This window comes from Pristiophorus japonicus, chromosome 19 (assembly GCF_044704955.1).
Source record: "Pristiophorus japonicus isolate sPriJap1 chromosome 19, sPriJap1.hap1, whole genome shotgun sequence".
NCBI classification, from domain to species: domain Eukaryota; kingdom Metazoa; phylum Chordata; class Chondrichthyes; family Pristiophoridae; genus Pristiophorus; species Pristiophorus japonicus.
In genome coordinates, this window is record NC_091995.1 from 96,903,025 (window position 1) to 96,925,925 (window position 22,901).

General features: G+C 46.7%; 1 protein-coding gene and 1 long non-coding RNA gene across 3 annotated transcripts in view; one reads left to right on the forward strand and one right to left on the reverse strand.

Moving 5' to 3' along the window:
• The first annotated feature begins 8,693 nt into the window (after positions 1-8,693).
• LOC139230551 (uncharacterized) lies at positions 8,694-13,269 on the forward strand. The gene is made up of 3 exons (XR_011587947.1): positions 8,694-8,808; positions 10,583-10,654; positions 13,208-13,269. It is a non-coding gene; the product is annotated as an uncharacterized lncRNA (long non-coding RNA).
• A 6,755-nt stretch (positions 13,270-20,024) lies between these two features.
• Positions 20,025-22,901, reverse strand: part of LOC139230084 (transcriptional enhancer factor TEF-1-like) — a 218,683-nt gene continuing 215,806 nt past the window's right edge. For both annotated transcript variants that reach the window (XM_070861888.1, XM_070861889.1), the window contains 2 exons: positions 21,803-21,955; positions 20,025-20,944 (listed from right to left, as the gene is read on the reverse strand). In XM_070861888.1, the coding sequence (XP_070717989.1) occupies positions 20,831-20,944; positions 21,803-21,955 (267 nt within the window). In that variant the 3' untranslated portion in view covers positions 20,025-20,830. The remainder of the gene's footprint in view (positions 20,945-21,802; positions 21,956-22,901) is intronic.

Sequence of the window (22,901 nt, forward strand, 5' to 3'; positions counted from 1 at the left end):
TTTGAAATGTATTAGCAGGCATTGACACGCGCTGAGACCCAGCTGGACCGAGCCGACATGAGAGGCATCAGGACATCTTGCTGGACAATTCAGTTCACTTGAGACACCTGTGGCCCCACTTATGTCTCTTGTGCAATTAGTCTCGTATGTCACAAACCGCCTTAATAGGAAGAAAGAGCTGGCTTTGAAGCTGCAATGAGATGCGGAGGAAAAGTTTAACCCTGTATGTGTGCAGTCAGTCTGTTCCCACCAGAGCGTTTAACCCTTTAATCACCTGTTATTTAGAGCTGCATCATTTATACTGCTTTATATCCTGTAATGTGATTGGCTCAAATAAAGGTGCCTTTTACACGATAGACACAACCGTGTGAGCGGTAACGGAGGGGCACAGCTGCGCGAGTCGCGATTTGTGATGTGGCGTTGCCTGAAAGGGCGGTGGAAACAGTTTCACAAATAACTTTCAAAAGGAATTGGATATATACTTGAAATGGAAAAATTTGCAGGGTTATGGGGAAAGAGCAGGAGAGTGGGACTAATTGAAAGAGCCAGTATAAACACGATGGACCAAATAGCCTCATTCTGTGCTGTGAGTCCCTATGCAACAGTCCTTGATGGGAAATAGTTGACATTTTTCACTAGTGGTTCTTTGTCCTCAGATTTCTCCCAGTTAATATCATTAAAACTTTCATCTCTTCTGATAGTTTTGCTGCTGTTCCGTGATTACAAGTTCCCCATTTCCCTCTCATACTTAACACTTTTCTGAAGCTTCGTGTATTCTTCCCGTTGTGCTCTGACCTTTCTCCCAGTAGGAGTTCATTTTTCTTTATTTCAGCCAGGATGGTGCTCATGTTTATACATAGGCTGCAAACTCATCCGTTTGCTTGCCAGTCCTTGCCTGAGATGACAACAAAGTGTTTCCCTCACTTACTTAATCTTCGTTCACAAAGTTGCCAAAATTACATGCTGCTGTCTTTTACTGCAGAAGTCGTTTCTCTGTTTTTGCCCCGAATACAAACACTGACACAGCAGCATCAATTATTTAAACTCACCTGAGAGCTGACGAATTTAGTCTGCATCACAGAGTGTGTGACAATGTGTGGGGATGTGGTAGCTCATATCCTGATCACATTTCCTTCCCACCTGCCCCAGGCCTCTGAGGAATTGATGGAAGATTCAGTCCTCCGTATGCAAGTAGTGTTCAGTGTTTTATTGGAATGAAAGATGTGTACTGGATGAAGGAATCCGACTTCTGTCCTCTCCAAATGTGTTGATTCTCGCTGAGTGATAGTTCCGCAACGTACTCCAGGTACCGCCCAAGTGGCCAATCTCCCTTTAGTCAGATACTTCTGTGTAATTTTACAACAATGTTTGTGTACCACAGATCCCAGTCGCAGTCAGCTGGTGCACGAACCCTGTGGAATGCAAAGTGGGGGCCAGGTTTGCTCTGTTAATTGCACCAATCCTTTCGGATGAGACGTTAAACCAAGACACTATTTTTAAAAAGAGCAGGGGCGTTCTCCCCGGTGTCCTGGCTAATATTTATCCCTCAATCAACATCACTAAAACTAGATTATCTGGTGATGATCACATTGCTGTTTGTAGGAGCTTCTTGTGCATAAATTGGCTGCTGTATATCCTACATTACAACAGTACAAAAGTACTTCAGTGGCTGTACAGCGCTTTGGGACGTCCTGAGGTGGTGAAAGGTGCTATAGAAATGCAAGCCTTTCTTTTAATCAAGTTCCTGTTCTCAGCCCAGTTTCTGATGAATGTTCTTCCACTGTTCAGCAGCTGAGGAGGATATCTCTGCTTGTACATTTGATGGGAAAGTGAAATCAACTGGGTACATAGAAACAGAGAAAATAGTGCAGGAGTAGGCCATTCGGTCCTTCGAGCCTGCACCACCATTCAATAAGATCATGGCTGATCATTCCGTCAGTACCCCTTTCCTGCTTTCTCTCCATACCCCTTGATTCCTTTAGCCGTAAGCGCCATATTTAACTCCCTCTTGAATATTGTTAAAGAGGAGATTAATGCAATAGTTAGGAAGGACATTAGCTTGGATGATGTGGAATCTATATGGGTAGAGCTGCAGAATATCAATGGGGCAAAAAACGGTAGTGGGAGTTGTGTACAGACCTCCAAACAGTAGTTGGGGAGGGCATCAAACAGGAAATTAGGGGTGCATGCAATAAAGGTGCAGTAGTTATAATGGGTGACTTTAATATGCACATAGATTGGGCTAGCTAAACTGGATGCAATACGGTGGAGGAGGATTTCCTGGAGTGCATAAGGGATGGTTTTCTAGACCAATATGTCGAGGAACCAGAATATTATCTGAATGGTGGCAGATTAGGAAAAGGGGAGGTGCAACGTGACATGGGTGTCATGGTTCATCAGTCATTGAAAGTTGACATGCAGGTACAGCAGGCGGTGAAGGCGGCAAATAGTATGTTGGCCTTGATAGCGAGGGGATGTGAGTATAGGAGCAGGGAGGTGTTACTGCAGTTGTACACAGCTTAGTGAGGCCTCACCTGGAATATTGTGTTCAGTTTTCGTCTCCTAACCTGAGGAAGGACATTCTTGCTATTGAGGGAGTGCAGCGAAGGTTCACCAGACTGATTCCAGGGATGGCTGGACTGACATATGAGGAGAGACTGGATCAACTGGGCGTGTATTCACTGGAGTTCAGAAGAATGAGAGGGGACCTCATAGAAACGTTTAAAATTCTGACGGGTTTAGACAGGTTAGATGCAGGAAGAATGTTCCCAATGTTGGGGAAGTCCAGAACCAGGGGTCACAGTCTAAGGATAAGGGGTAAGCCATTTAGGACTGAGATGAGGAGAAACTTCTTCACCCAGAGAGTGGTGAACCTGTGGAATTCTCTACCACAGAAAGTTGTTGAGGCCAATTCACTAAATATATTCAAAAGGGAGTTAGATGAAGTCCTTACTACTCGGGGGATCAAGGGGTATGGCGAGAAAGCAGGAAGGGGGTACTGAAGTTGCATGTTCAGCCATGAACTCATTGAATGGCGCTGCAGGCTAGAAGGGCCGAATGGCCTACTCCTGCACCTATTTTCTATGTTTCTATATCCAATGAACTGGCATCAACAACACTCTGTGGGAGGGAATTCCACAAGTCAACAACTCTGACTGAAGAAGTTTCTATTCGTCTCAGTTCTAAATGGCTTACCCTTTATCCTAAGACTGTGTCCCCTGGTTCTGGACTTCCCCAACATCGGGAACATTCTTCCTGCATCTAATCTGTCCAGTCTCGTTGGAATCTTGTACGTTTCCATGAGAACCCCTCTCATCCTTCTAAACTCCAGTGACTGAAGGCCCAGTCGATCCAGTCTCTCCTCATATGTCAGTCCAGCCATCCCTGGAATCAGTCTGGTGAACCTTCGCTGCACTCCCTCAATAGCAAGAACATCCTTCCTCAGATTAGGAGACCAAAACTGAACACAATATTCCAGGTGAGGCCTCACTAAGGCCGTGTACAACTGCAGTAACACCTCCCTGCTCCTATACACAAATCCCCTAGCTATCAAGGCCAACATACCATTTGCCGCCTTCACCGCCTGCTGTACCTGCATGTCCCCTTTCAATGACTGATGAACCATGACACCCATGTCTCGTTGCACCACCCCTTTTCCTAATCTGCCACCATTCAGCTAATATTCTGCCTTCGTGATTTTGCCCCCAAAATGGATAACCTCACATTTATCCACATTATACTGCATCTGCCATGCATTTGCCCACTCACCTAACCTGTCCAAGTCATCCTGCAGCCTCTTAGCATCCTCCTCACAGCTCACACCACCACCCAGTTTAGTGTCTTCTGCAAACTTGGAGATATTACACTACAATATACATTAACGATTTAGATGAAGGAATTGAAAGAGCTGGGGTCCCAGCACTGAGCCCTGCAGCACTCCACTAGTCACTGCTTGCCATTCTGAAAAGAACCCATTTATCCCACCTCTCTGCATCCTGTCTGCCACCAGTTCTCTATCCACGTCAGTACATTATCCCCAATACCGCGTACTTTGATTTTGCACACCAATCTCTTGTGCGGGACCTTGTCAAAAGCCTTTTGAAAGTCCAAATATGCCACATCCACTGGTTCTCCCTTGTCCACTCTTCTAGTTACATCCTCAAAAAATTCCAGAAGATTCGTCAAGCATGATTTCCCTTTCATAAATCCATGCTGACTTGGACCGATCCTGTCACTGCTTTCCAAATGCGCTGCTATTTCATCCTTAATAATTGATTCCAACATTTTCTCCAGTACTGATGTCAGGTTAACATAGAAACATAGAAAATAGGTGCAGGAGTAGGCCAGTCGGCCCTTCTAGCCTGCACCACCATTCAATGAGTTCATGGCTGAACATGCAACTTCAGTACCCCATTCCTGCTTTCTCACCATACCCCTTGATTCCCCTAGTAGTAAGGACTTCATCTAACTCCTTTTTGAATATATTTAGTGAATTGGCCTCAACAACTTTCTGTGGTAGAGAATTCCACAGGTTCACCACTCTCTGGGTGAAGAAATTCCTACTCATCTCGGTCCTAAATGGCTTCCCCCTTATCCTTAGACTGTGTCCCCTGGTTCTGGACTTCCCCAACATTGGGAACATTCTTCCTACATCTAACCTGTCTAACCCCATCAGAATTTTAAACGTTTCTATGAGGTCCCCTCTCATTCTTCTGAACTCCAGTGAATACAAGCCCAGTTGATCCAGTCTTTCTTGATAGGTCAGTCCCGCCATCCCGGGAATCAGTCTGGTGAACCTTCGCTGCACTCCCTCAATAGCAAGAATGTCCTTCCTCAGGTTAGGAGACCAAAACTGTACACAATACTCCAGGTGTGGCCTCACCAAGGCCCTGTACAATTGTAGCAACACCTCCCTGCCCTTGTACGCAAATCCACTCGCTATGAAGGCCAACATGCCATTTGCTTTCTTAACCGCCTGCTGTACCTGCATGCCAACCTTCAATGACTGATGTACCATGACACCCAGGTCTCGTTGCACCTTCCCTTTTCCTAATCTGTCACCATTCAGATAATAGTCTGTCTCTCTGTTTTTACCACCAAAGTGGATAACCTCACATTTATCCACATTATACTTCATCTGCCATGCATTTGCCCACTCACCTAACCTATCCAAGTCGCTCTGCAGCCTCATAGAATCCTCCTTGCAGCTCACACTGCCACCCAACTTAGTGTCATCCGCAAATTTGGAGATACTACATTTAATCCCCTCGTCTAAATCATTAATGTACAGTGTAAACAGCTGGGGCCCCAGCACAGAACCTTGCGGTACCCCACTAGTCACTGCCTGCCATTCTGAAAAGTCCCCATTTACTCCTACTCTTTGCTTCCTGTCTGACAACCAGTTCTCAATCCATGTCAGCACACTACCCCCAATCCCATGTGCTTTAACTTTGCACATTAATCTCTTGTGTGGGACCTTGTCGAAAGCCTTCTGAAAGTCCAAATATACCACATCAACTGGTTCTCCCTTGTCCACTCTACTGGAAACATCCTCAAAAAATTCCAGAAGATTTGTTAAGCATGATTTCCCTTTCACAAATCCATGCTGACTTGGACCTATCATATTACCTCTTTCCAAATGCACTGCGATGACATCCTTAATAATTGATTCCATCATTTTACCCACTACCGATGTCAGGCTGACCGGTCTGTAATTCCCTGTTTTCTCTCTCCCTCCTTTTTTAAAAAGTTGGGTTACATTGGCTACCCTCCACTCCATAGGAACTGATCCAGAGTCAATGGAATGTTGGAAAATGACTGTCAATGCATCCACTATTTCCAAGGCCACCTCCTTAAGTACTCTGGGATGCAGTCCATCAGGCCCTGGGGATTTATCGGCCTTCAATCCCATCAATTTCCCCAACACAATTTCCCGACTAATAAGGATTTCCCTCAGTTCCTCCTCCTTACTAGATCCTCCGACCCCTTTTATATCCGGAAGGTTGTTTGTGTCCTCCTCAGTGAATACCGAACCAAAGTACTTGTTCAATTGGTCCGCCATTTCTTTGTTCCCTGTTATGACTTCCCCTGATTCTGACTGCAGGGGACCTACGTTTGTCTTTACTAACCTTTTTCTCTTTACATATCTATAGAAACTTTTGCAATCCGTCTTAATGTTCCCTGCAAGCTTCTTCTCGTAGTCCATTTTCCCTGCCCTAATCAAACCCTTTGTCCTCCTCTGCTGAGTTCTAAATTTCTCCCAGTTCTCTGCTATTTCTGGCCAATTTGTATGCCACTTCCTTGGCTTTAATGCTATCCCTGATTTCCCTTGATAGCCACGGTTGAGCCACCTTCCCTTTTTTATTTTTACGCCAGACAGGAATGTACAATTGTTGTAGTTCATCCATGCGGTCTCTAAATGTCTGCCATTGCCCATCCACAGTCAACCCCTTCAGTATCATTCGCCAATCTATCCTAGCCAATTCACGCCTCATACCTTCAAAGTTACCCTTCTTTAAGTTCTGGACCATGGTCTCTGAATTAACGGTTTCATTCTCCATCCTAATGCAGAATTCCACCATATTATGGTCACTCTTCCCCAAGGGGCCTCGCACAACGAGATTGCTAATTAATCCTCTCTCATTACACAACACCCAGTCTAAGATGGCCTCCCCCCTAGTTGGTTCCTCGACATATTGGTCTAAAAAACCATCCCTTATGCACTCCAGGAAATCCTCCTCTACCGTATTGCTTCCAGTTTGGTTAACCCAATCTATGTGCATATTAAAGTCACCCATTATAACTGCTGCACCTTTATTGCACGCACCCCTAATTTCATGTTTGATGTCCTCCCCAACATCACTACTACTGTTTGGAGGTCTGTACACAACTCCCACTAACGTTTTTTGTCCTTTGGTATTCTGCAGCTCTACCCATATAGATTCCACATCATCCAAGCTAATGTCCTTCCGAACTATTGCCTTAATTTGCTCCTTAACCAGCAATGCTACCCCACCTCCTTTTCCTTTTATTCTATCTTTCCTGAATGTTGAATACCCCTGGATGTTGAGTTCCCAGCCCTGATCATCCTGGAGCCACGTCTCCGTAATCCCAATCACATCATATTTGTTAACATCTATTTGCACAGTTAATTCATCCACTTTATTGCGGATACTCCTTGCATTAAGACACAAAGCCTTCAGGCTTGTTCTTTTAACACCCTTTGTCCTTTTAGAATTTTGCTGTACAGTGGCCCTTTTTGTTCTTTGCCTTGGGTTTCTCTGCCCACCACTTTTCCTCATCTCCTTTCTGTCTTTTGCTTTTGTCTCCTTTTTGTTTCCCTCTCTCCCTGCATTAATTCCCATCCCCCTGCCATATCAGTTTAAATCCTCCCCAACAGCACTAGCAAACACTCCCCCTGGTCTATAATTACCTGTTTTCTCTCTTCTCTCCTTTTTTAAAAAGTGGTGTTACATTAGCTATCCTCCAGTCCATAGGAACTGATCCAGTGTCGATAGACTGTTGGAAAATGATCACCAATGCATCCACTATTTCTAGGGCCACTTCCTTAAGTACTCTGGGATGCAGACTATCAGGCCTCAGGGATTTATCGTCCTTCAATCCCATCAATTTCCCTAACACAATTTCCCGCCTAATAAGGATATCCTTCAGTTCCTCCTTCTCAATAGACCCACTGTACCCTAGTACAGTCGGAAGGTTATTTGTCTTCCTTCGTGAAGAAAGAACCAAAGTATTTGTTCAATTGGTCTGCCATCTTTGTTTCCCCATTATAAATTCACCTGAATCCGACTGCAAGGGACCGACGTTTGTCTTCACTAATCTTTCTCTTCACATATTTATAGAAGCTTTTACAGTCAGTTTTTATGTTCCTGGAAAGCTTCCTGTCGTACTCTATTTTCCCCCTCTTAATTATATCCTTAGTTCTCCTCTGTTGAATTCTCAATTTTTCCCACTCCTCAGGTTTGTTGCTTTTTCTAGCCAATTTTCTGCCTCTTCCTTGGATTTAACACTATCCTTAATTTCCTTTGTTAGCCACGGATGAGCCACCTTCCCTGCTTTATTTTTACTCCAGACAGGGATGTACAATTGCTGAAGTTCATCCATGTGATCTTTAAATGTTTGCCATTGCTTATCCACCGTCAACCCTTTAAGTATCCTTTGCCAGTCTATTCTAGCCGATTCACACCTCATACCGTCGAAGTTACCTTTCCTTAAGTTCAGGACCCTAGTTTCTGAATTAACTGTGTCACTCTCCATCTTAATAAAGAATTCTACCATATTATGGTCACTCTTCCCCAAGGGGCCTCGCACAACAAGATTGCTAATTAGTCCCTTCTCATTACACATCACCAAGTCTAGGATGGCCAGCTCTCTAGTTGGTTCCTCAACATATTGGTCTAGAAAACCATCCCTAATACACTCCAGGAAATCCTCCTCCACCGCATTGCTACCAGTTTGATTAGCCCAATCACTATGTAGATGTAAGCTTAACAGCAACACCAACTCGATAGGGGAAAAAACTTGGGGTTTGTAGTGTGAAAGGGATTAGGGCTGAATCATGTAACAAGGAACATCATCACAATGTACAGCTTGATCGTGTGACAGCTGCTGACAGGTCCGCCTCTGATGAAGGTTTGCTCCACCCCTGAACTCATCATTAAGTAGCCAAATAAATAGTGCAGCAAAGCTGGAAGCCACACCAGTCCCAAAATAGACACCAGTGACAAGAATTCCTGAAAGATAAACGGATCCATTCGCAAAGATCTCCAGCTGCTCCAAGACATAAAGGTAAAACCGGTTTGCAATATTTCTCCCTTCTCTCCTGACCGTTCTAGCTGTGGTAGTGTCAGCCCTGATGTCCTGGCCAATATTTATCCCTCAACATAACAAAAACAGATTATCTGGTCATTATCATAGTGCTGTTTGCGGGAGCTTGCTTGTGCGCAAATTGCCGCGTTTCCTACATTACAATAGTGCCAACACTCCAAAAATTCTTCATTGGCTGTAAAGCACTTTGAGACATCCGGTGGTCTTGAAAGGCGCTATATAAATCCAATTTTTTTTTTCATGTTGGAGTACGGAATACGGAGACATTGGCCGTCCCTCAGTACCCATGTTACATGTGCGCTAGGGCTGCTGGCAGGCTATTCAACCACAGAGGCTCCCATAGCTGATCCCAATTACTTTCCTGGTAACCCCACATTGATAGACATGCAGCTTCTAGCAGGATTCACTGCACGATCAGTAGCAAGAACCCGGGCTGATTTTCCCTCTAACTTCTGAGGTCAGTTAAATGCCTGCACTGCTGAACTTGAAAAAACATGTTTGATTTTGCTCAAATTATGAGAGTAGTAGAGACAGCAAAGCTATTCAGAGCAAATTTGGTTGGTTAAACATGTGAAAAAATTGTGACATGAGTATACAATGAATGGAATAGAATTGCCCAGTGAGGAAGCAGGAGTTATCAATGTACGGACATTGACTGTAAAGTGATTTGGGAAATGTTGAGGCATTATATAAATACAAGTTCTTCCTTGCTTTTCCAATGTGATAAAACAATTTAAAAAGAAATTAGTATGTGGGATATATAGACATAACGTTTTACAAATCTACAGAGGTTGTACTATACAATGCACAGGTTATACAATACAATTATAGCCACATACGACAAAACGGAGGTACATGAATTGGAGAGGGTGCAGACAGGAACAGAAATGATCCCAAGTGTAAAGAGGCTGAGCCATGAGGGAAAGTTAGATAAACACGAGCGGCACAATCTGAAGGTGGTGAAAGCCATATAAAATACTATATGGTACAGATCTACACGACAACGCCAGAATATTACTTCAAAGTATGCCAGGCTAAATATAAATCTAATGAGTGAAAAGTAAATTTGAAACAGATATTAGAATTGGGATTAGGGTTAGGGAGAATCGGGGGACTGCGGGGGTAGTTGGGGTTCGATGGCAGAGTCCGGAGATGAGAGGGAGGGACTTTGATGCGATGAATGCTCTTTTCTCAGCCCTGCCCTTATTCTCCTGTTACAATGCAGCTTAATCCCCAGCTGGACCAAACCAAGCAGGATGACAGGTCCTATACCGAGACTGTCTTATCTGTTCCTGTACACAGAATGACCATGGGACGGGGTTAGGGTACAGGTGGGAATGACCAGGAGCACCGAGACTAGGAGTGCTAGGATTGGGAGAATGGTCATTAGGAGCCAGAGACTAACTGCAAATATTCAAGAGTTGGTTGAAAATTTGAAACTCTTTTCTGGGACTGGTTTGAATATTTACAGCGGCCAGTGCAGTTGCTCAATGGCACTTGCGTACAATAGTCGATTAGGTTTCTTGCGAATGAGCCTAAGGGACTGTCACAAACGTGTAAGAAATAGTTTAGGTGACAGGTCATGTTGCCATTGCCCTTCTATTGGGGTTGATTTGGGGACATTATTTAATCCGACATAAAACGTTTTAAACAGCAGATTTCCGTGTTCAGACACGCACCTAATTCCAGAATCTAAACTCATTTGTTAGATTGCGGTTTTTTTTTGTATTCCCAGGTCGAGCTGCCATGCAGTTTTACCCGTTGCGCATGATCGGAATCCTCATGGGAATGTTTGGAGTTTGCACAGGTGAGAGCCCACCTGACTGAATGGCTAAAACATGCAAAGGCTCAGTGAGAGCGTTGGGTGTGGGGAATGTGCTGGGAGCGGGGCTGAGGTTTTAACCTCACAGTGCGTGTGTGACCTCACTGACAGATTTCCCGCTCACAAGTCAACTTGATGGTCAGGCTTGGCTTGCAGTTGGGCGGGGAATGCTGCAGAAAAGGTCATCGCCCCAGGTGGGTCTGAGCCCCGACCCCGGCAGTATTGGGGGGGGGGGGGGAAGTTTGTGGTGCAGGGAGGAAGCTCACCTGCCCCTCCCAGCCCCGAAGGATTGCTCCCCAAAGCAGTCCTCGCCTCACTGCAGCTGCCGGGATTCCCGAGGCCCGGGAACCCTGGCGGTCACATTTAATCCTGCAAGGTTACATCCCGCGGCTCAGCCCAATAATCATATTTAAAGTGCCAACCGCCTCCTGGGAACGGGTTGGCTGACCGTCCACCCCGGTAAAACCGGAAGTAGGCAGGTTGGTGTTGGGATTGAGCTTTTAACACTAACCTCCCACCTGACCCAAGCCCGCCTATTTTGGGGAGTTAAAATCCCCCATGGATGAGTTGCAGTGAGGAGCAGGAAAGGGAGGTCAAATCGAGCGAGTTTATTCTTCAAGCCCAGGACTTCTAGTCACTCCAATCTGCCTGCTACAGCGGGGCGCGTATAATGAGTTTATCTCCCAGCTGCTTAACACAAACAAATCAGTGTGACTGGGAGCAAAGCTGACAACATGACTCTCACACATACCTGCAGTCCTCTGAACTCCCTCTCTCCACCACCGAGATCACATTGTAATGATGTGAGAAATGTGGAGTGGGGAGTGAGCCAGTGTACAGGGAGTGGGAAGTGAGCCAGTGTACAGGGAGTGGGGAGTGAGCCAGTGTACAGGGAGTGGGGAGTAAGCCAGTGTACAGGGAATGAGCCAGTGTACAGGGAGTGGGGAGTAAGCCAGTGTACAGGGAGTGGGAAGTGAGCCAGTGTACAGGGAGTGGGGAGTGAGCCAGTGTACAGGGAGTGGGGAGTGAGCCAGTGTACAAGGGAGTGAGCCAGTGTACAGGGAATGAGCCAGTGTACAGGGAGTGGGGAGTGAGCCAGTGTACAGGGAGTGGGAAGTGAGCCAGTGTACAGGGAGTGACCCTGTGTATAGGGCGTAGGGAGTGAGCCAGTGTACAGGGGAGTGAGGAGTGAGCCAGTGTACAGGGGAGTGAGGAGTGAGCCAGTGTACAGGGAGCGGGGAGTGAGCCAGTGTACAGGGAATGAGCCAGTGTACAGGGGAGTGAGGAGTGAGCCAGTGTACAGGGGAGTGAGGAGTGAGCCAGTGTACAGGGGAGTGAGGAGTGAGCCAGTGTACAGGGGAGTGAGGAGTGAGCCAGTGTACAGGGAGCGGGGAGTGAGCCAGTGTACAGGGAGTGGGGAGTGAGCCAGTGTACAGGGAGTGAGCCAGTGTACAGGGAGTGGGGAGTGAGCCAGTGTACAGGGAGTGAGCCAGTGTACAGGGAGTGGGGAGTGAGCCAGTGTACAGGGAGTGAGGAGTGAGCCAGTGTACAGGGAGTGGGGAGTGAGCCAGTGTACAGGGAGTGGGAAGTGAGCCAGTGTACAGGGAGTGACCCTGTGTATAGGGCGTAGGGAGTGAGCCAGTGTACAGGGGAGTGAGGAGTGAGCCAGTGTACAGGGAGTGGGAAGTGAGCCAGTGTACAGGGAGTGACCCTGTGTATAGGGCGTAGGGAGTGAGCCAGTGTACAGGGGAGTGAGGAGTGAGCCAGTGTACAGGGGAGTGAGGAGTGAGCCAGTGTACAGGGAGCGGGGAGTGAGCCAGTGTACAGGGAATGAGCCAGTGTACAGGGGAGTGAGGAGTGAGCCAGTGTACAGGGGAGTGAGGAGTGAGCCAGTGTACAGGGGAGTGAGGAGTGAGCCAGTGTACAGGGGAGTGAGGAGTGAGCCAGTGTACAGGGAGCGGGGAGTGAGCCAGTGTACAGGGAGTGGGGAGTGAGCCAGTGTACAGGGAGTGAGCCAGTGTACAGGGAGTGGGGAGTGAGCCAGTGTACAGGGAGTGAGCCAGTGTACAGGGAGTGGGGAGTGAGCCAGTGTACAGGGAGTGAGCCAGTGTACAGGGAGTGAGGAGTGAGCCAGTGTACAGGGAGTGAGCCAGTGTACAGGGAGTGGGGAGTGAGCCAGTATACAGGGAGTGAGCCAGTGTACAGGGAGTGGGGAGTGAGCCAGCGTACAGGGATTGGGGAGTGAGCTAGCGTACAGGGAGCGGGGAGGGGGAGTGAGCGAGTTTACAGGGAGTGGGGAGGGGGAGTGAGCGAGTGTACAGGGAGTGGGGAGGGGGAGTGAGCCACTGACCCATTGTAGGAAGAGTGAGGAATGAAGATGTTGAACGAATTGAGAGAGACACTTTCTGGAACATTATTGTTGACACCATTTCCATCACTGTCTCGGATCCAGCATCACTGACTACTGCTGTACAGGAAGGTTGTCTAAAGACTCATTTGCCTGCAAGGTTTATGGTCATCTCATTTGGTTTTATCTAGAGGCCCAGCTGCCTTCAGTGATGACACAAGATTATTACTGCGCTGGTTTGCAAAATTCACACGTGAGTGTTAATTTATCACTTTCTAGGGGAGGATGAATTAGAGGCAACTTCAAATCCAGAATCAAACGGCCCAGAACCCTTTTACACAAGACCCGGACTCCCAGCATTCCTGGAGCCCCGGGTCCTTGGGAAGAAAGGTCAATTCTGTAGTACACAGAGCACAGCCAGTGGAAGAATCGAAGTTTTCCCATCATTTGAAAATTAAGTCTTCCTGATCATGACTCTCATTCCTAACTTTATCCTTGTGCACGGAGAGATATCCCACCCCTCCTGTCTGTAGGCACGAAATCCTGCTTGGTTCCTGCCAGACCCCCACCAATAACCTCGCCCACACAGACATTCCTCGTGACTGCCAGTCACATATTCAACCACGGGAGCCATCGGTTAGCTCGATCCTGTCCAGCAGGATTCACTGGATAATGATACTACGAATGAATCTCACATTCCCTCCCGCTGCCCCACTGAGGTCAGCTAATTCCATAAGAGCAGTGATGAAATCTGGCAGCTTTTGGTCGCAGTGCTCAATAACCTGGGCTCTGTATTTACTGAGCTATTGAGGAGCTTGAAAGTTAAAACCTATTCGTAATTCTAGCTGCCTTTCAATTGCTAATAGTGGCGTGCCGATTTAATGGAGGGTCAGCAGGTGGGGTGGTCTCTGTATTGACAATGATGATGATGCAGGTCCTGATGAAGGGGTGTTTAACCAACGTCTACTTTCCTTTTTGAATGGTACATTTGGGTATGTTACTTTAGGTACGGGTTGTCACACAGGAGGGAACTCCGTCGTACTCCGTAAACTGTCCCATGCAGCTTGAAAGTCCGAACTCCGAGAAGCAGAGGTTATGTTTTCAAGCCGAATCTGGACTAGCGAATGAAGCCTGGAACAGTAACCCATTGCAGGTAGGATGAAAGTGACCCACACACCGGCTACATTCTGTCATCTGCATCTTCAAGGCTTTTCCTGATTGTCTGCTGTAACTTCAGTGGAAGATCTTCAGAAACTCTGAAGAAACGGCATTAACGGCCATTTACGCCGTTTCTTGGGTTTTCTCCAACTGTTACGAGAAGAGATCTGAGAATCCCTGCGGACATTTTCCCACAACTACTCTAAAGTTACTCTTTGTTCCGTTTTCTCCGACTCCCCCTTCCCCTGAATTGCTGAATATGTCACACCGGGGGATGGGTTCCCCAGACACTGACTCTCACTGGGGTACAGTCCCACACACACCGACCCTCACTGGGGTACGGGTCCCACACACACCGACCCTCACTGGGGTACAGTCCCACACACACCGACCCTCACTGGGGTACAGTCCCACACACACTGACTCTCACTGGGGTACGGGTCCCACACACACCGACCCTCACTGGGGTACAGTCCCACACACACCGACTCTCACTGGGGAACGGGTCCCACTCACACTGACCCTCACTGGGGAACGGGTCCCACACACACCGACCCTCACTGGGGTACAGTCCTCCACACACCGACCCTCACTGGGATACGGGTCCCACACACACCGACTCTCACTGGGGTACAGGTCCCACACACACTGACCCTCACTGGGGTACGAATCCCTCACACACTGACCCTCACTGGGGTACGGGTCCCACACACACTCTCACTGGAGTATGGATCCGACAAACACTGACTCTCACTGGGGTACAGGAATCTCACTGGGGTATGGGTCCCACACACACTGACCCTCACTGGGGTACGGGTCCCACACACACTGACTCTCACTGCTCACAGACACTCTGGTACCTTACACAATTACCTAGTCTTCACGCTGAGCCCAAAACCGAGTTGTGTCACGATATCCTATCATGGAATCACCAGCGCCAGGTTGAGTCTTCACGCAAAACGCACAATTTCCAGTAAACATCACTGGGTAGTGAGCAGGAGTAGGAACCCTGACTGACTTTTCTCTTCCGTACCCAGGGGCACCAAGGCGTTGGTACAATCGTCAGATCAAACCGAGGTCCTGCTTGCCTGTTCCAGTGAGTGTTAAAGATCCCATGGCCCTACTCAGAGAGCAGTGAGTTCCTTGGTATCCTGGCTAATGGTACTCCCGCAAACAAAACCACCCAAAACAGATTAACTGGTCATTTTTGTTAGTGCTATCTTGCTGCCTACATAACACTGCACTGATTGCATGTGTTGTGCGAGACGGGATGTCTGAGCGCTGTTGGTTTCCCTTTCCTTCCACCTCCCCTAACTCGGACTCTCTCTTTTCTCAGCTCCTGCTCTGCGAGGCATGGAAACGCGATCAGAAGCGAGCGCCGCAGGCATCTGGCAGGCGGAAGTCACCGTACATTCTGAAACGGCAGCTGAAGTTCAACAACAGAAGGCCTTATATCCTGTGGCGCTTCTTCGGGCTGCCGCTCTGACTCCGCTGACGCCTGCGCCAGGTCCACAAATGGAGAAGCAGCCCCCGGCTCCCTGTCCCTGCTGTGTAAAATCACCTGCAATTCAAAACATTAAATAAAATCACTTCATGGATGTAAATGAGTCATGTTGGAAAGGCAGCATGCGCAGTGTTACAGAGAAGACAATCTGCAGTGATGAAGAAGTGGTTTCTGTATGGGTCCTTGTGTCCCATTACCAGCGGTAGTACGTGAAGCAGATCAGTTTGCACCCTACTCCTATAGGCCCAAGTTTCAGGTGGAGCTGCTCCAATTTTTTTGGAGCAACTAGTTTAGTTTCGAGTATCTTAGAAATCGCAATTCTTGCCATTTAGTTTGCTCCAGTTCTAGTGAGTTAGTTTAGTTACGTTTTAGTTTCGTTTTTTTTTCAAAAGGAGGTGTGTCCAGCCACTTAGGCCTGTTTTACAAGTTTGGGCAGCGAAAACTTACTCCAAACTAACTTAGAACGGAGTAAGTGTCCACTTTTGTAAGTTCTGAAAAACCTTACCGAGAGTTAAGTTCAGTGCAGGCACAGCCAGAGACGGGAAGCATTAAACACATCACTTAAAGTGGCCTAAAACCTCTTGCGATGATATTTGGCCTTATATCTGCTGAGTGAGGACAGTTGTTTCTCTTTTTTTATAAATAAGGAAGTGTAGGCTCCCTGCTGAGGCAGGCACATCAACATCAACGGTGGGGGGGAGGGAAGTTAGAGGATTTTCCAAAGCACTAAACACCTTCACAACAACATTAAAGAAGCATAAGTACATTTAAAGCACCAAGCACTAAACGAAGCACAAAAAGTAATAAGCAATTAATTATCAAATAAAAGATAGAAGGAACCCTGCACCTAAAGCACCAAGACTAAAGTAATAAGCAACCAATCAGTAACAAATAAAAATTAGAAGTCCTACCTTTATGTGAAGGGAAGGTGTTTCTGTCAGCCTCTCCATGTCTCTGTCAGTGTCTCTCTGACAGTGAGGGGTGGGGGGAGAGAGGGTGGAGGAGGGGAGGAGGGAGGCGGTGGAGGGGGGAGGAAGGAGGCGGTGGAGCAGGAAGGGGGGGGAGGCTGAACACGTGGGGTGGGGGGGTGAGGCTGAACGAGGGGGGAGGTAGAGAGATTTAGGGAGGGAACTACAGAGCTTAGGGCCTCGGCAACTGAAGGCACGGCTGTCAAGTGGGATGCAATGAAAATTGGGGATGTTAAGGAGGCCAGAATTGGAGGAGCGTCGATATCTTGGAGGGTTGTAGGGCTGGAGGAGGTTACAGAAATAGGGAGGGATAAGGCCATGGAGGGATTTGAACACAAGCCATAATGCAGATCCATCTCCATGTGAAATATGTCATTGTCATTGTAAAGTGTAACTTAAGTAAATTTTCACTGCAGAGTTTACCTAGCCTATACACAGCCTGAATGTCTCTATCAGCTCTGCATCCTATTAATTTATTTTGAAGTCCAGACTCATCATTCCAAGAGGTTGCGGGCAAGATATCTGTATGCAGCAGTACATTTCAAACAATGGAACTTGCCGATTGCTCATTTAAAACCTCATTCAGCCCGCACCCCGCCACCCCAGTGCACTTTGTGGCTATTTTGTATATTTTTAAAGTTTTATGTTTAAAGTGCATTGCCAATTGTACTATTTATTATTTCCAGGCTTTGCGAAACATTAGAACAAAATAATCCCTTAAAATATACTGCCAGTAAATACGCTTCATAGAGTAATGAAAGCAGAGACCACACAGGCTCTGTCAGTGGCAATTGTAAAATCCTATCTTTACGCAGCAACGGGGTGGAGGGGGAGGAAGGAGGCTGACCTCGGCAGCCGATTCTACTGCGCATGCACGATCATGGCAATCCCGATCATACTGCGCATGTCCAGCATCCCGGCACTGTTTCCAATGCAGGACGCTTGCTCCGCCCACAGACACAGTCCCCATGCCACGCCAGCAGCTAGAAGGCCCCGTACAGCGGCAAAACCGGCCAGAAGATTTTTGGCGCACTTCCAAGCGTGGAAAACTGGCGCACCTCTGTGCGCACCGTTCAGTTCCTGGTCTACGTTGAGCTAGCTGACCCCAGCAAGAGGAGCAGTTATGGCGCTAATTAGATTCAGTGGCCTTGGAAATAGCCAGGATTCCTGGTCGCTGTCCAGGGCTCCCTGCTCCTGGTCATAGAATCATAGAAATATAAGCACAGAAGGAAGCCATTCAGCCCATTATATCTGCGCCAGCTGACAAAGAGCTACCCATCCTAATCCCACTTTCCAGCTCTCGGTCTATAGCCCTGCAGGTTGCGGCACTTCAAGGGCTTATACAAGTACTTTTTAAATGAGGTGAGGGTTTCTGTCTCTACCACCCTTTCAGGCAGTGAGTTCCAGACCCCCACCACCCTCTGGGTGAAAACATTTCCCCTCACATCCCCTCTAAATCTGCTACCAATTACTTTAAATCTATGCCCCTGGTTATTGACCCCTCTGCTAAGGGAAATAGGTCCTTCTTATGCACTCTATCTGGGCCCCTCATAATTTTATACAGCTCAATAAAGTCTCCCCTCGGCCTCCTCTATTCCAAAAAAACAAATATAGCCTATCCAATCTTTCCTCATAACTAAGATTCTCCAGTCCAGGCAACATCCTCATAAATAAACCTCTCTAGTGCAATCTTGTCTTTCCTGTAATGTGGTGACCAGAACTGCACGCAGTATTCTAGCTGTGGCCTAACTAGTGTTTTATACAGTTCAAGCATAACCTCCCTGCTCTTGTATTCTATGCCTCGGCTAATAAAGGCAAGCATTCCGTATGCCTTTTTAACCACCTTATCTACCTGGCCTGCTACCTTCAGGGATCTGTGGACATGCACTCCAAGGTCCCTCTGTTCCTCTACACTATTCAGTGTCCTACCATTTCATGTGTATTCCATTACCTCGTTAACCGTCCCCAAAATGTATTACTTCACATTTCTCCAGATTAAATTCCATTTGCCAATATTCTGCTCACCTGATCAGTCCATTGATAACTTCCTGCAGTCTACAGCATTCTTCTTCATTATCAACCACATGCCAATTTTTGTATCATTGTCCAGGGGTCCCTGGCTCCTGGTCGTTGTCCAGGAATTTCTGCTCCTGGTCCAGGGATTCCTGCTCCTAGTCATTTGTCCAGGAATTTCTGCTCCTGGTCCACGGATTACCGCTTCTGGTCCAGGGATTCCTGCTCCTGGTCATTGTCCAGTGACCTAGTGGTCAGGGCCAGGAACCTGGGCTGATTTTTCTCCCCTCCCCAGCCCTGGGCCACAGAGGCTTCGTGCAGTATCCCCATCATTATGCTGATGAACAGCACAGCCCACAGATCACATCTAAAACACTCTTTATAAACAATACAGAATGCAGGGTCACTCACATCCATATCTTCAAGGCAGTGCAGTGAGAGATCGCAGTCGATAGTGGCCTCTCTGATCTCAAAGTATTGCCTTGTGTTGAAGTATCCTGCAGGCAGCAACACTAATCCACTCTGGGACGCTCATGCCTGGAATTTCAGCGGGGTTCTCCATAGTTACAGGAGGAGATTGGGGAACCCCCACGGTTTAATAATGAAGGGCTTGGCTAAACATGGCACGGACAGTTGAGCAGACCAGCTTTGAGAATTCAATTCTAGCAATTTACGGACGATATCCTGATCCCAGTCTGCCCTCTCTCCACAAAAGTAAAAACGTGTTTGTCGTGTGCAAATCCCCAGCATAGCCCATCCCTTCTCCCACACAACCCCTGCACACACCTCGCCACCCCCACACTCGCACACCTCTAATCCCATTCCCTCACCCATCCCCACGAGACTCCCAGAGTTGGATAGAGAGAGAGATGGACAAAGAACCAGAGATATGGTAAAAGAGCGAGTGAGAGAGAGATGGTTAGAGCAAGCAAAAGAGAGATGGATAGAGAGAGAGAGAGAAGAAGAGAGACAAAGTGATACAGAGTCAGATACATGCTCTCTCTCGATGGGCACTTTTAAAACTGTATAAATACCTTGTTGTGGAGCAGGGGAATGGACATTGTTCCCTCCAAGTACTGGCCGGGCCATGCAGCTTCCTAAACACTATAGCTGAACCTCTAGCATACCCAGCAAAGATATTTCCCATGAGTAGAATCTGAAAAATGAAGCGAACATCTCCTGATTCACAGTGTGTGAATAAAGTACGTGTGTGAGCGGAGGCAATGTGTCCATCCCCAGTGTAGCCTCCCTCCTGGCTCAAATCAGCCCTCCGACAGGGCAACAGAAGAAACCATCAATGGTTATCACTGCAATGCCCATGGCCATGCATCAGCCAGCCACTGGTAAGGGAAAGTACGAAGCCAGTGAGGAGAAATAAATTTATGCACACAGACATACACACACAAACACACACACTTCTCTAACCTGCCCAAAGTACTCAAAGGGCAATCTGCAAACTTTACAATAATCATCATTGTATCATAATGATGCAGTGGGAAAGAATATATAATATATATATTGAAGCAGTGGCCAACTGTCCATTTTAGGCAGGTAGGGAGTGGCTGGCAGTAGATGGATGAGGCTGATGCAGGTTGGAAGGATCACTTTCAGACGATTTATTTACCGATCCCACACCAGCTTGCGAGTGTGGATGAGTCAAAACACACGCTTTAGCCATTACAGAAGGGTGAATGTCTGCTTAATCTTCCACTCCAATCGGCTCCGGTATTCTCTCACCTGATTTTATCTCCAAGTTTGTTTTAAGTAGTTGACATCATTTCTAATCAGCAATGAAGATATAGGGAACATTTATCAACAACAAATGCCAAATGACCTGATTGACCTGAAGGTGTAACACAAGTACACAGCTCCTGGGCTCCTCCCTCGACCCATTTAAATTATGGTTATGATTTGGTTAAAGCCAAATGTGTTGTCATTTTCACTCAAGCATTGGACAGCCTTTGAGAGAATCTTGAAACAGTCGCTCTCATTGCAAATCCGGCCACTAGATTTTCTTTGTATCGTACAGAAATCTAGCCTCACCGAGGAGGCCTGGTTGGGTTTCCAGTGGGTGAAACTTCAGAATGGTGCATGGGGAAAGGCAGCACCACAAGCCGATCCAGATCCCCCTCCTAGATATTTATGTACGTGTTTGCGAGCAAGGCTTTGGCCTAGTCCTTCACAAGTCTATAGATGTGGTGTTGAGCTCCATGTTCACTGGTCGAGACCTCAAAGACGTAAGCAACACACAATAATAGTTCCTGTGTGTCTCTGTTGGTTACCACCTGGAAAAGATCAAAGAATGGCAGGGTAATCATTCAAATAGAAACTGAACAGGAGACAGTAAGGCATAGACAGAGAGTGTCGCAGACAGAGTGTGTCTCGAGTGTCGCAGACAGAGTGTGTCTGGGCTGTGCAGTGAGTGAACAGCATTCAGTGGGTGTCGCAGGATACTGGGCTGTGGTGTGAGAAACAGACAATAAGGAAGAGAGAGATGGGGAGCACCGCACAGATCTATAAAAGTAGAATCGCAAGTGGAAAAGGTAGAAAAAAGACAGTGCGATTCCAGATTTATCTCTGTTATAGGCATGAATAGTGAATGTGTACAAGATATATTTAGTGAGAGTAGTGAGTGAGATTTGGGCATCCCGTTATGTGAAGGATATTGGAGCCATGAAAAAGGCGCAGTGCAGATTCACTGAGATGATACCAGGATGAGAAGTTATGGTTATGATGAGAGACTTGAAGAATTAGGACAGTACATACTGAAAGCAGAGAAGGTGAATGGAAGATCTAAGTATTTAAAGTTCAGAAAGCAAACTGAAATATTATTTCTACTGGTTAATGAATTAGTAACAAGGGACATATATTTAGGATTAAAAAAGCTTTAAAAAAAAAAATCACACAAAGGACTATTAAATTATGGCATTATATTACTACAAGTGGATATTGAAGCAAATCCACTCACAATGTTCAAAGAGTTGAATAATCACTTGAATTAGAAAATATTAAAGGTTATGGGGAAAGAGCAGGTAAATGGGACTTATGCAGATGGCTCAGTGAAAGACTGGCAATGGCACAGACACGATGGACTAAATGCCCCCCTTCTCTACTTACATTTCTATAATTGGCAACAACTATACCTGCAGAATAGTGAAATTCTCCAAGACACTATTCATCATGTACTTCTCCGGGAGTTGCTTGAGTTTGTGAATAAAGTTAATCAGATATTCGCACATCGGAGAACGATGGATTCGGTACAGAAAGCGGCCATTCTCAAACCTGGCATATTCTGTCTACGAAAGGAAAATAAAGGCATTCTTTAACAAGAACCTGGAACATAGCAAATAGGAGGTGGAAATAGGTGCTCTTAGTGATGGCGTGGATATGTGGTAGGAAGCTCGACTCGGGGTCAAATATAACACCAAGAAAGTCACAAATGTCATCTTAGTTTACAGTGACAAAGGCAAACTATTCCTCCTCATCCTTCTCGACCTGTCTGCAGCCTTTGACACGGCTGACCACATAATTCTGCTCCAACTCCTCCCCACCGCCGTCAAGCTGGGTGGGACTGCACTCGCCTGGTTCCATTGTTATTTATCCAGTCATAGCCAGAGCATCACCTGCAATGGCTTCTCTTCCCACTCCCACACCATAATCTCTGGTGTTCCCCCAAGGATTTATCTTGGGTTCCCTCATATTTCTCATCTACATGCTGCCCCTCAGCAACATCATCTGGAGGCAGCCAAAAAGCAGGAAACTATAGACCAGTTAGCCTAACATCTGTGGTTGGGAAAATGTTGGGGTCCATTATTAAAGAAGCAGTAGCGGGACATTTGGAAAAGCATAATTCAGTCAGGCAGAGTCAGCATGGATTTATGAAGGGGAAGTCATGTTTGACAAATTTGCTGGAATTCTTTGAGGATGTAACGAACAGGGTGGATAAAGGGGAACCAGTGGATGTGATGTATTTGGACTTCCAGGAGGCATTTGACAAGGTGCCACATAAAAGGTTACTGCACAAGATAAAAGTTCACGGAGTTGGGGGTAATATATTAGCATGGATAGAGGATTGGCTAACTAACAGAGAACAGAGTCGTGATAAATGGTTCATTCTCGGGTTGGCAATCAGTAACTAGTGGGGTGCCGCAGGGATCAGTGCTGGGACCCCAACTATTTACAATCTATATTAACAACTTGGACGAAGGGACCGAGTGTAGCGTAGCCAAGTTTGCTGATGAT